The 12,270-nt window shown below is 40.5% G+C and overlaps 1 protein-coding gene across 1 annotated transcript in view; it reads left to right on the forward strand.

Moving 5' to 3' along the window:
• Window positions 1–386: 386 nt before the first annotated feature.
• Window positions 387–12,270, forward strand: part of lrp2b (low density lipoprotein receptor-related protein 2b) — a 116,031-nt gene continuing 104,147 nt past the window's right edge. The window contains exons 1-11 of the mRNA XM_090202411.1: window positions 387–525; window positions 1,749–1,859; window positions 2,617–2,739; window positions 4,751–4,867; window positions 5,745–5,855; window positions 6,220–6,336; window positions 6,962–7,078; window positions 7,740–7,883; window positions 8,846–8,962; window positions 10,090–10,218; window positions 10,983–11,152. Of these exons, the coding sequence (XP_090058537.1) occupies window positions 459–525; window positions 1,749–1,859; window positions 2,617–2,739; window positions 4,751–4,867; window positions 5,745–5,855; window positions 6,220–6,336; window positions 6,962–7,078; window positions 7,740–7,883; window positions 8,846–8,962; window positions 10,090–10,218; window positions 10,983–11,152 (1,323 nt within the window). The 5' untranslated portion in view covers window positions 387–458. The remainder of the gene's footprint in view (window positions 526–1,748; window positions 1,860–2,616; window positions 2,740–4,750; window positions 4,868–5,744; window positions 5,856–6,219; window positions 6,337–6,961; window positions 7,079–7,739; window positions 7,884–8,845; window positions 8,963–10,089; window positions 10,219–10,982; window positions 11,153–12,270) is intronic.

The raw sequence follows: 12,270 nt of genomic DNA on the forward strand, positions 1-12,270 counted from the left end.
CCATAGTAACATCTGACAAAAATATCTAAAGACACTGAGGCAGCAAACTTTGTGAAAATGTATATTTGTGTCATTCTCAGAAACTTTGGCCACGACTGTACAGTTAAAAATGGGTCTTGATTGGTGGGATCTGATCTTACAAAACCAGGATGAAAATAACAATTCCTGTCTTCCTGTTGCACAACAATGACTGGGGATGTTTTCTTGCTGATGTGGACAACATCTCCACCAGTACAAGTTAATCTTAGATGAATTTAATGTAAAAGAGAGTCATAAAAAGCTGTGTACTTCAAATTGGACCCTATGTCATTTGGGTTTAGTAAACTCTGGTTTACACTGGGCTTAGAGGGAAGAGGGGTGATAGTTAAGATTGAGTAAGAATCAATTTTGTTCATCATACTAATTTATACCCAATCAAAAAAAAGAGAGTATTGACCAAAGGGAGAGGGTGCTTGAAGATGGACCTCTTAGGTCTAAATGTTCTGTCTCTCTTACTGCTCTCTCAAGGAATTCAGCTTACTCAAGGTATGTATGATTTGAAAAAAGGATGTGTCTATTACTGTTTGTTTTAATTTACTTTAACAATTTGTTATAGTACACGTATTGCCTTAATGGCACAGAGATAATGCATTATTTTTGTTTTTTTGAATCGATTGAATCATTGTCTTTCTACATGATTTGAAAAGTGTCCTCTTAGTTGAAGAGTTAGGTGTTCAATATGCTTTCCAGAATGCTATGTGCAGCCAATGCCCAAACATAAAAAAATATGTGTTTTTACCACAGGCCTAACCAAGATCAGTAGGTGTGCTGACCTTATTCTATTATACCACAGGTTCCTTCAGTAAAGAATGTCATAAGATATAATGTGCAATCGTGTGGACATGTTAAGTTTAGAATTTTAGGGGGGATCCAAATATGTCTTGGAACATTTCTTGGTTGTTATTTTCACAGACAAACACTATGAATCGTTAGATTGACTAAAAACGGGACACATTTTGATTTATATGAATGTGAAATATGTCTGCTCAGAGCTGCACACATTTAGATTTATCTGAATGTAAAATATGTCTGCTTCAGAGCTCGACAGGTTAAAGTCATCAAATGATTGTTTTTTTGAAACGGAGTAGCTGATTTATTATCAACATGTATGAATATGTATTTCCCTTGAAAAGTATTACATGGTGACATGATTTGGCCATCTAAAACCAGCTATATGATCAAGGACTCATCTTTCATGAGTTTCAAGGTTCATAGGATGTGTCCTGACTGCATTTATGGGCAATAATTAACTCTATTTTTAAAGGTCCGCCACATGCGGTAGGGTTCAAATGCCGTACAAAGTAGACGGAACAGTAGCTGTAGTTGTCATAAACACTGTTACTTATTGTTCAGGGAAACAGTAAAACGTTTTTAATTTTTTTTTATAGCAAATTCTACCAGATGAAGAGATTCAAATATGTGTTATTAATAGTTAGTCCATCTCAATGTCAGTTTTGTTCATTTGTTCAGTTTTGACATTCTAATGGTTTAGAGAAGTGATGGGGTGGGGGGGTCACAAAATATCTGAACTCATCATGAGGGGCCGCAGTGGCTCCCGGGTCTGCGTACCCTCTTCCATAACCACATGTGCAGTCAGAGATGGCCCTAGCCTTTTGGGGGCCCTAAGCTATTTATTTTTTAACAAGTCAACCATAACGCAGTTACCACAATAAACTGTGCTACTGACCACTGCACTCTCTTTTTTGAAGGCCAATGTGACGATGGTAAGTTTCAGTGTGCCAATGGTCAGTGCATTGACTTAGACTGGAGGTGCGACGGAACCAAGGACTGCACAGATGACTCTGACGAGCTCAACTGTCGTGAGTATCACCGGTACCATGATCTTGGAATTCCTTATACTGTACATGGCTTCAGGTTTGCTCTTATACATGCTGAACATGACGCTAACTGTACCAGATAAAATTCAATTCAAAGTGTTTTTGAAAACGCCAGGCACTGGGTTATAGGTTTTGATTGAATAGTTCCCTATGCATAACTTGTCCTGGGCCTTATTCATGAAGCGTCACAGAGTAAGAGTCATGATCTAGGATCAGGTCTTCCCTGTCCATATAATCTTTGTATCAGGGCACAAGGCGAGACCCAGATGCAGACACAGGAGGCAGATGGTTAGACTCCAAGATGTTAATTAACAATCCAAAAGGGGTAGGCCAGAGAAAGGTCGTGGACAGGCAAAAGGTCAAAACCAGTTCAAAGTTCCAGAGGTACAGAATGGCAGGCAGGCTCGAGGTCAGGCAGGCAGGAATGGATCCAGAAAACAGGCAAAGGTCAAAACCGGGAGGACTAGTAGAAGAGAATAGAGAAGCAGGCGCATGGGGAAAAACCACGCTGGTTGACTTGAACATACAAGACGAACTGGCACAGAGAGACAGGAAACACAGGAATAAATACACCATGGAAAATAAGCGACACCTGGAGGGGATGGAGACAATCACAAGGACAGGTGAAACAGATCAGGGTGTGACACTTTGCCATTGTAATCTAAAAGGAAAAACGGATCCTACATCATATTCTGAGACACTTTGTGAATATGGGCCCTTGTGTATTTCTGTGTGGCAGCACCTCCATCCTGTAGCTCCCAGCAGTTCAAGTGTGTGACGGGAGGCGAGTGTATCTCCCTCCAGTTTGTCTGCGATGGGGAGGAGGACTGCACTGACGGCTCAGACGAACAGAGAACCTGCAGTACGTACAAGTTCACAAGGCTTCACTTTGGGTTACATAGGTTGCCAGTTTCCTCTGGATATCACTCACTTAAGACCAACATTTTACTCTGAGACGCTTTAAACAGACAGGCCCTGACCTCACACGGTTTGGTCTTATCTCAACCTGGTCTCAGAGAATTTCTTATTATTCTGTACATAAATCTGAGACACTCCATTAAGTATGATATGTTACGTTTCGTATGGTATGCATTAATTTGTGGATGTCCATCAGCCATTTTGTATGATAAATTACGAATTAGCAAAACATGTTTTATGTTATGAATTTGATATATGTTATTATGTTATTCCTGGGGTTTAAGACAAGGCTAAGCCTATCTCTCTCAATGTTTATAATCCAGAGGTAAAATGTGTTTGTATTGGATATTCGGTTTTCTCTTATCAATAGCTATTGAACCAACCATGCCATGACTTTGAAAATGGTAAATTCTGAATCAGGGGTGGATGGAGAAAAATACACTGTACATTTTTTTAAATAAAATGTTGCTTTCAACCTTCAATAGCTCTTGAACAAAGCATGCCATGACTATGCAAAAAAAAAAGTATGAGTACCGCCACAGGAAAGGAAGACCAAGAGTTACCTCTGCTGCAGAGGGTGAGTTCATTAGAGTTATCAGCCTCAGAAATTGCCCCCCAAATAAATGCTTTACAGAGGTCAAGTAATAAACACATCTCAACATCAACTGTTCAGAGGAGACTGTGTGAATCAGGCCTTCATGGTCAAATTGCTGCATTGGAAACCACTACTAAAAGACACCAATAAGATGAAGAGACTTTTGCTTGGGCCAAGAAACACGAGTAATGGACATGAGACCGGTGGAAATCTGTCCTTTGGTCTGATGAGTCCAAATTTGAGATTTTTGGTTTCAACCACCATGTCTTTGTGAGATGCAGAGTAGGTGAATGGATGATCTCCGCATGTGTGGTTCCCACCATGAAGCATAGAGGAGGAGGTGTGCTATGTGGCGGTGCTTTGCTGGTGACACTGTCTGTGATTTATTTAGAATTCAAGGCACAGCATGGCTAACACAGCAGCGATACGCCATCTCATCTGGTTTGCGCTTAGTGCGACTATCATTTGTTTTTCAACACACCTTCAGGCTGTGTAAGGGCTATTTGACCAAGAAGGAGAGTGATGGAGTGCTGCATCAGATGACCTTTCCTCCACAATCACCCAACCTCAACCCAATTGAGAAGGTTTGGGATGAGTTGGACCGGAGAGTGAAGGAAAAGCAGCCAACAAGTGCTCAGTATATGTGGAAACTCCTTCAAGACTGTTGGAAAAGCATTCCAGGTGAAGCTGGTTGAGAGAATGCCAAGAGTGTGCAAAGCTGTCATCAAGGCAAAGGGTGGCTACTTTGAAGAATCTAAAATATATAATATATTTTGATTTGTTTAACACTTTTTAGTTACTACATGATTCCATATGTGTTATTTCATAGTCTTGATAACTTAACTATTATTCTACAATATAGAAAAATAGTCAACAAATTTGAATGAGTAGGTGTGTCCAAAATGTTGACTGGTACTGTATATGATATATAAACTGATATATGATATGATATAAAAACTAAATTTGAATTGGAAAAAAAGCAGTGGATTTAAACCATCCTCCCATGATTCTGAATATATTATTTTCATAGTCATGTCTCACAATTTGTGTAAGAGCTATTGAAGATTGAAAGCAAGAAAATGAACAAAAAAATATTGTACAAAAATCCACAGCTTTTTCTTTTTTGTATTTTCTCCTCTGATTCTGAACATGTCATTTTCATAGTCATGTTATGCTTTGTTTAAGACGATTGAAGATTGAAAACCCGAAATTGTATCATTTACAAAAATTCATGAAAAGAGTGTGGATTTTTCTCCATCCACCCCTGATTCATATGTGAATGTGAATTCCCTCCTGATCCATTTGACATTACATTGACATGCCTTATGATTGCTGTGCTCGTGTTCTCCTACGTTTTCAGGAGAGCAGACTTGTGGACCACACCAGTTCACGTGCCAGGAGGGCCAGTGTATTCCCAAAGTGTACCGATGTGACCGTGTGAAGGATTGCTTGGACAACTCAGACGAGAACAACTGCAGTAAGAATTTTAAATCCATGTTCTTTAATAAGATTGGTCTGTAGTTTACGGCTCTAAAAACCTGTCTGGTTCATTTGCAGTAGATCATTTCTGCTGAAAGCTGAGGTTGTGGACATGTGTCTACTTTGACAATAACACATTTTCTCATGATTGAGTGTTATAGATGCTTGTTATGTACTGTATGATCGATGTAGGACTTATGAGTGTACTGTATGTTCATTGTGAATGACACTGCAATTTGTGGGATTTGCAAATGTGCAAATTCAGACTGTTCTATTGTATATGGGACTACTTTTACAACCTTTCGTATTAAAAATTTAAGAAGCATTCCAGTTTTGTTCCTGCTGGATATGCTTTAGTCACCAAAGGGTTTGATTTTTAATTAGGGCTTGTTACGTTGTTAACTCAGATTGCATCTCCTATTACAGGCCACTCACTGTTCATCTTAATGTGGCAACACAGGAGTAGACTTTATTCTCTCTTCCTTTTTTAACAAGAAAGTTGTTCAAGTCCATCATAGTTCAACTATATAATCCTCAGTCACATTTAAGTCATTGCTTTTGTCACAATTTTGTCCCCACAACCATTTTGAGGTCTTGTGAGAAAACGCTTCAACATGACAATCACAAGTGTGTGTGTGTGTGTCAAGGGTCGGGGTCATCTCAAGTTGAAGTCAGCTAATTCAAGGAGTGATTCAAATACAAAAATGTTCAAACTTTTGAAGTAAATTGCTTCTCCTTTTCAGTTTATTGAGAATTAATTTAACATAACTGGCCTTTTCTCACTTATGGAATTATAATTTCAGTTTACTTCCTGAATGGACTGATTTCAGTTCGAAATTGACCCCCAACCTTTGTGTGTGTGTGTTATTCTCCAGACTACCCCAGCTGCACTGAGAAAACCTGTGCCAATGGAGCTTGCTACAATAACTCGCAGCACTGCAACGGGCTGCAGAACTGTCGGGACGGCTCAGACGAATCCAACTGCAGTAAGTCGAATGGGTCAGGGGAATCGAACTCGACAGCGTCAATCGAGTTAGTCAATTGAACTTCAGTGGATCAAGAGTCTGGAAAAATTCAACTGAAGATAACCGTCTGTTTGAGGGAGTAGTCTTGACCCCAAACACCAAAGACACCTAGCAGGATGATAAAATATATGGCCCAATTAAGAAATTATGGTTTGACATAATCAAATAGTCATGCATTTATCCCATTTTTAATGACAATGACAAAGACACAAAATATATACTAAATATATGTCAGGCATATTGGGTTGACATAAAGATTCATGAATTTATTTCATTTTCCTATATGTCTGCTCTTTTGCTGAGTATATTACATTGTGTCTCTTAGCGACACAGCAATGTCCTCTGCACCAGTTCCAGTGCACCAATGGCCACTGTATCCCTATGTCCTTCATCTGTGACCACTGGGACGACTGCGGGGACAACAGCGATGAGCAAGGCTGTGGTAAGAAGCACATAGACCACCCGCAGTACACAGGATATTCTTACCTCACAACGTAAACACGGTGAAGTCCTAAAACATTGGTGTAAATATGTGTTAATCTGGGATTGCTATTTCAAACCTTTGTACCTCTCGCTAAATCAACTCAACAATATCAACCATACAGAATCTAATGGAGGTTTCATCGTGCCTATTGTTATGAGCCCACATGAAAAAAAATACTATGGTATACTATGGTATAAATACTATAGTATTCACTGTTGTGTTATTTGTGAACATTACTGTAGTATTCACTATAGTGTTTTTGCGGACATTACTGTAGTATTTACTACAGCGTTATTTTTGCAGATAATACTGTAGTATTTACAAAATGCTATAGTAAACACTGCACATGATCGAGGGATACTACAGTGTGAAGTATAATATTCTTCAGTTTACTACAGTTTACAGTAAGTGCTGTAGTATTCTATAGTAAACTGTAATATTTTTTTCATGTCGGCGGCAGCAATTCAGATTTGATGGCTAGTCATGGCTTTGTTGAATGAAAGACACACACACACACACACACACACACACACACACACATTGTATTGTATTGTATTGTATTGCATCATTTTCTTCCCCTTAGAGTACCAGAGCTGTAGTGGAACTCAGTTCACCTGCAGCAGTGGCCGCTGCATCCCTCAGAACTGGGTGTGTGATGAGTTCAACGACTGTGGGGACTACAGCGACGAGAACGGATGTGGTGAGAAATTCACTAGGAAATCTGGGACAGTTTCTTATGTCACTGACCATGAAGATTGAGACATTGTTGATTTGGAGATCTAAACGGTAATATGTAATAAGTGGAACATAAAAGAGGAGCAAATAACATTGCAGCTATGTGTGTGGTATAGTAAATATTCTAAGCAGTGGTCATACTAAATGAATTGAATGGAAACCACGTTTTTTTTTAAGCATACTGTTTCATCGGCCCTAAAACATTGACGAATAAATGAATAAATGATGAATGCATGAATTACATTTTATTTTCATGTCATGTTGCCAGTTGGCAACCCATTCCTTACGGGATTAATTGACACATAAACAAACGTTACAATAATTAACTGTGATAATTCAGTGATAATTTACTGTGATAATTCAGTGATAATTAACTGTGATAATTCAGTGATAATTTACTGTGATAATTCACTGTGATAATTCAGTGTGATAATTCAGTGCACGCTGCATAAAGAGTGAAAAATAAATCAATACATAATAGTAAATAAGGTTATCCAGGAAATAATTATATTGACATTTTAGTCAAAGCTGAGTGAAATGTATAATTATTGGATAAAAATAACTGTGTCATTGAGGCCTACCCAGCAAAAGGTGGCAAATGAAATGTGTTGTCTTTTCTCTTTCAGATAGTAACTCCCGAGACTGTTACCCTGGTGAGTGGCCTTGTCCAGGCTCCTCCATGTGTGTGCCAGTGGGCAAGGTGTGTGACGGCAAACCAGACTGCCCCAGAGGAACAGATGAGACCAACACCACCGCACAGCAAACCTGCAGTGAGTCTCTTCTTCTATCTGACACGTTTTACTACAGGGCGCACCTTTGTACTGGGTTTTAGGAGGTTAACAATTTGGTCAGCGGGACCTTTCTGTGTATTTGAAAATAAACAAATACACAGAAAAAGTATTTTCACCCCCCCAGATACATAAAATACACATGTATTTAAACCCAGGTCTGACACGCACACACACACATGGACACGCACACACACACACACACACACACACACACACACACACACACACACACACACACACACACACACACACACACACACACACACACACACACTTAAAAGGACAGTAGCGTACACAGTCAGCTCAATGCTGTGTGATGTTAAATTGGGCAGTAAAGCCAAGGTCCTGTGGTCATGCAACAAGACTGTACTCTTGAATGTTTTAATGTTCCTCCAAGCTCACCTGTTACGACCGCTGTCGTCACATTTATGGCTTTAACTCTCACCTTCCCTTATCCCTTCATCAGCATGTGCGTGTACACTCTTTGTTAAATATTTACATTTGCACTTTTACTTACTACTGTGCACAACTACATAAAAATGTCCTCTTTAGTAATTGTACTGGTGTTATAGTGTAAGTCATAGGCAGCCAGTAGAAGTTGGATGGTGGACAATCAGAGACAGTTTCCCACAACAGAGATTAAGCTTAATCGTTTTTTAGAATCTCCGTTCAACATTGTTTCTTAGTCCAGGAAACGGCCCCTCAACGGCTGCTACCCAAATGGTACCCTACTCCCTATTTACTGTGCTACTGGTCACAAAGTAGTGACTATAGGGAATAGGCTGCCATTAGGGACGCACAATCTAAAAAAAGTGTTAAAAAAGTGTTTGAAAACTAAAAGTGCTAGTACAGCATTGGGGATGTAGTAGATCATATTTCCTGTTGCGGTCCGGCCCATTTCCACCACTAGTTGTATTTCCCGTCTCTTTCCCCTCTCCCAGGCCTGGACCGGTGCTCAGCGCTGAGCTGTGAGTACCGGTGTCACCTCACCCCACAGGGCGGAGCCTGCTACTGCCCAGATGGCTTCACCGTGGCCAATGACAGCCGCTCCTGTGCGGGTGAGTCAGAGTGTGAACGGTTTGATTGGTGGAAGTAGTAAGGACAGAAACAGCTGAAGGAAGTGAGGAAGGAAACAGGGCCACTAGCAGTGATGTGACAAACACTATGAATGAATCCACATACAGATTACTAAATAGAAACAGATGTAGACCAGAGAAATGATCAAAAATGACCATTCTTTAACATAGACACACAAAGAGCTGTTCTATTCTATTCTACTCAATTATATTATGTTAGTGTAGGTACAGGTAACTTCCAAAATAAAATAAACACCAACATAAATAAATAAATAAACACCAACAAGTGTCTTAATAGGGCGTTGGGCAACCACAAGCCGCCAGAACAGCTTCAATGCACCTTGTCATAGATTCCACAAATGTCCTGAACCCTATTTTGTAATTTTGTATTCATTAACGATCCCCATTAGCTGCTGCTCCTCTCACAAATACAAGGTGTGATGAAGTCATTCTCTCCTCCACTTTGAGCCAGGAGAGATTGGCATGCATAATATTAATATTAGCTCTCTGTGTCCATCCAAGGGCCAGCCGTGCGCCCCTGTTCTAAGCCAATTGCAATTTTCCTGAGTCCCTATTTGTGGCACCTGAACATGCGACTGAACAGTAGTCCAGGTGCGACAAAACTATGCTCTGTAGGACCTGCTTTGTTGATGGTGCAGTTTTAAGAAGGTAGAACAACGCTTTATGATGGACAGACTTCTCCCCATCTTAGCTAGGAGGGATGCGGCACCGTTTTTCCACAAGAAATTCCATAATTTGCCGTTTTAATTAATTGATGGTGGTGGAAAACGCTGTCCCAGGCGCCGCTCCAGAATCTCCCATAAGTGTTCAATTGGGTGGAGATCTGGTGGCACACACATACACACACCCTTCAGATTCCCTATGCTCCTTTGAAAACCTCCTTTCAAAGTCCCTGAGATCTCTTCTTCTAGCCACGGTAGCCAAAACAATGGGCAACTAAGCATTTTTTATGCATATGGCCCTACGTTGTGTGGAAGCACCTGCTTTCTATAAACTTTGTATCCCTCATTTGCTCAAGTGTTTATTTTATTTTGGCAGTTACCTGCAGGTTTAGGCTTACATGACAACACTGTGGTTGTGTTACCCAGACTATGACGACTGTGACATCTGGGGGATCTGTGACCAGCTGTGTGAGGACCGCCCCGGGACCCACCGCTGCAGCTGTGCAGATGGATACTTCCTGGAACAGGGCGACCGCTGCAGGGCCAACATCTCAGGTACAGGATGTGACACCACTAGCGTCACTCGTGATCACGTGGGAGCGCTACTGTATTTTTGTTCAGGTTCAAGTTAATTTGATTTATATCTTAATTGTGTGATGAATCAAATAAACGTAAAACAAGCAAACATTCACGAAACGTACATTTAGGGAACTGTCGTCTTTTGTGATAAGTTGTGGTGTGGTGTGGCTAATGTGCTAGCACGAGTGAGCATTGTGTGAAAGTGATGTGCTTAATTGTGGGAGTTCCATTGAAGGTCATTATTACAAATGGGTCATTGTGAAAATACCTTCCTTGTGTGCATAACTGTGCTTAAGTAAACTTTCTGGAAGTGTACCAGTTATCATTCCAAAATATAAAATGATTGTCCTATATCGGGTTATGTCCGTTGTGATCAAGTTCAAGGACCTGGATGTAAGCCCTGTACTCTTTTCAATTATCTTCTCATAAAACATGTTAACTTGAACTCAGGTCTCTGCCTAATCCATAAATAATAACCTAACATGGTGTCAGAAGTAGGATCAGAATGAACCCTTTACAGCAGGCGTGGGAAATTCCAGTCCTCGAGGGCCTGATTGGTGTCACTAATAATCTCCAATAATCACCTAATCATGATCTTCCGTTTAGAATGCAATTTGATTAAATCAGCTGTGTTTGCTAGGGATGGAGAGAAAGTGTGACACCAATCAGGCCCTCGAGGACTGGAGTTGCCCACCCATGCTTTACAGGATAACAACCTATGCTTTATATCTACCCTGTAGTTGGCTTGCCGCAGCTCATCTTCACCAATGGTGGTGACGTGATGATGGCAGACATTCATGGGCGCTTTATCAGAACCCTGGTCCCTTCACAGGGCAGAGGTAGTTCGGTGGGTGTGGGGTACCACTGGCACAGTCAGAGGGTCTTCTGGACAGACACTAACACTCAGAAGGTGGGTCGTATTTACTGCTTGTGGGTGACATTTTCCTCACTCTAAAACAGCACTGCGCTGTGAACTAATGCAATGATCTAAATAAGGGGAGCTCCGATGCCTCAGAGCGATTGCATTGGTTTGGCGCATGTAGTGCACTGTTTACTACATTTCTGGTTAAACTCTGGACAAGAGTATGGGTGAAAGATCTCCTTTATAGTAAAAGCATGGCATGAATCTATCATCATATTTGCAGGTATTTTATAATCATTTCATGCAATTCTACATAATTTTACATATTAGCAGAATACTTTTTTTAATACCAATTAAATTACCGCAATTAAAGGCTAAGAATGGACAGAGATATAGGCCTTATTTGTTCATCTTGTCATATTTCTCCAATGCCAAATCAGTGTGTCTTGTTTGCAATAAAATTGTCCCTGTTTGCAAATAATCAAATCTAAGACATCATTAGGAATCTGAGCACGGTACTTTCAAGAGTTAGGCCTACCGTTCCACCCCAGACCGCAGGCCGAGTGACACATAAACATTTAAGCTTTAACTGCTGGCTACTCTTCTTCCGTGGCTTAACCCGACGAGAGAAGGTCACAAGTGTTTCCCTGAAAGCTGTCTGGGTTTAAACATATTCTATTGTACAGGAAGTGAATAGCTTATTCAATTGATGGTAACAGAATTTGATTACTTCCCTAGTAAATTTGAGGTCTCCTCGGCTATAGAAGGTTGTAGCTCAGCCTCTGAATGTCAAAGAAACGAAACAATGACATCCCCATATGCATCTTAGCCACGTTTCCCCTGGTATTTTACAGCATAAAGCAGCACGGACCAAAGTGCGGTAGATCACTTTAGACAATCGGATCTGTTTTATTTTCTTCCAAATCTTCATCTAACAATAGGTAGGTCAGTGTCATACCCTCTCATACCACCTCAATTAGAGTCCTGGTTTTAACTTAACAGTCCTTCACTGACACGGAGGTAAGCTATTTAATTGAGTGCATGGTGGGTGGAGGAATTGGCAGACACATCTATGGATATTGCAGCATATAGGCTAATTTCGTCTATCAAACAGGTAGGCTCCGACACAATAGGCTTCAACACTAAGCTCTCTTGTTGGTCAAGTC

The sequence above is a fragment of the Oncorhynchus mykiss genome, chromosome 16 (genome assembly GCF_057628025.1).
Source record: "Oncorhynchus mykiss isolate SJ-2025 chromosome 16, ASM5762802v1, whole genome shotgun sequence".
Classification (NCBI taxonomy): domain Eukaryota; kingdom Metazoa; phylum Chordata; class Actinopteri; order Salmoniformes; family Salmonidae; genus Oncorhynchus; species Oncorhynchus mykiss.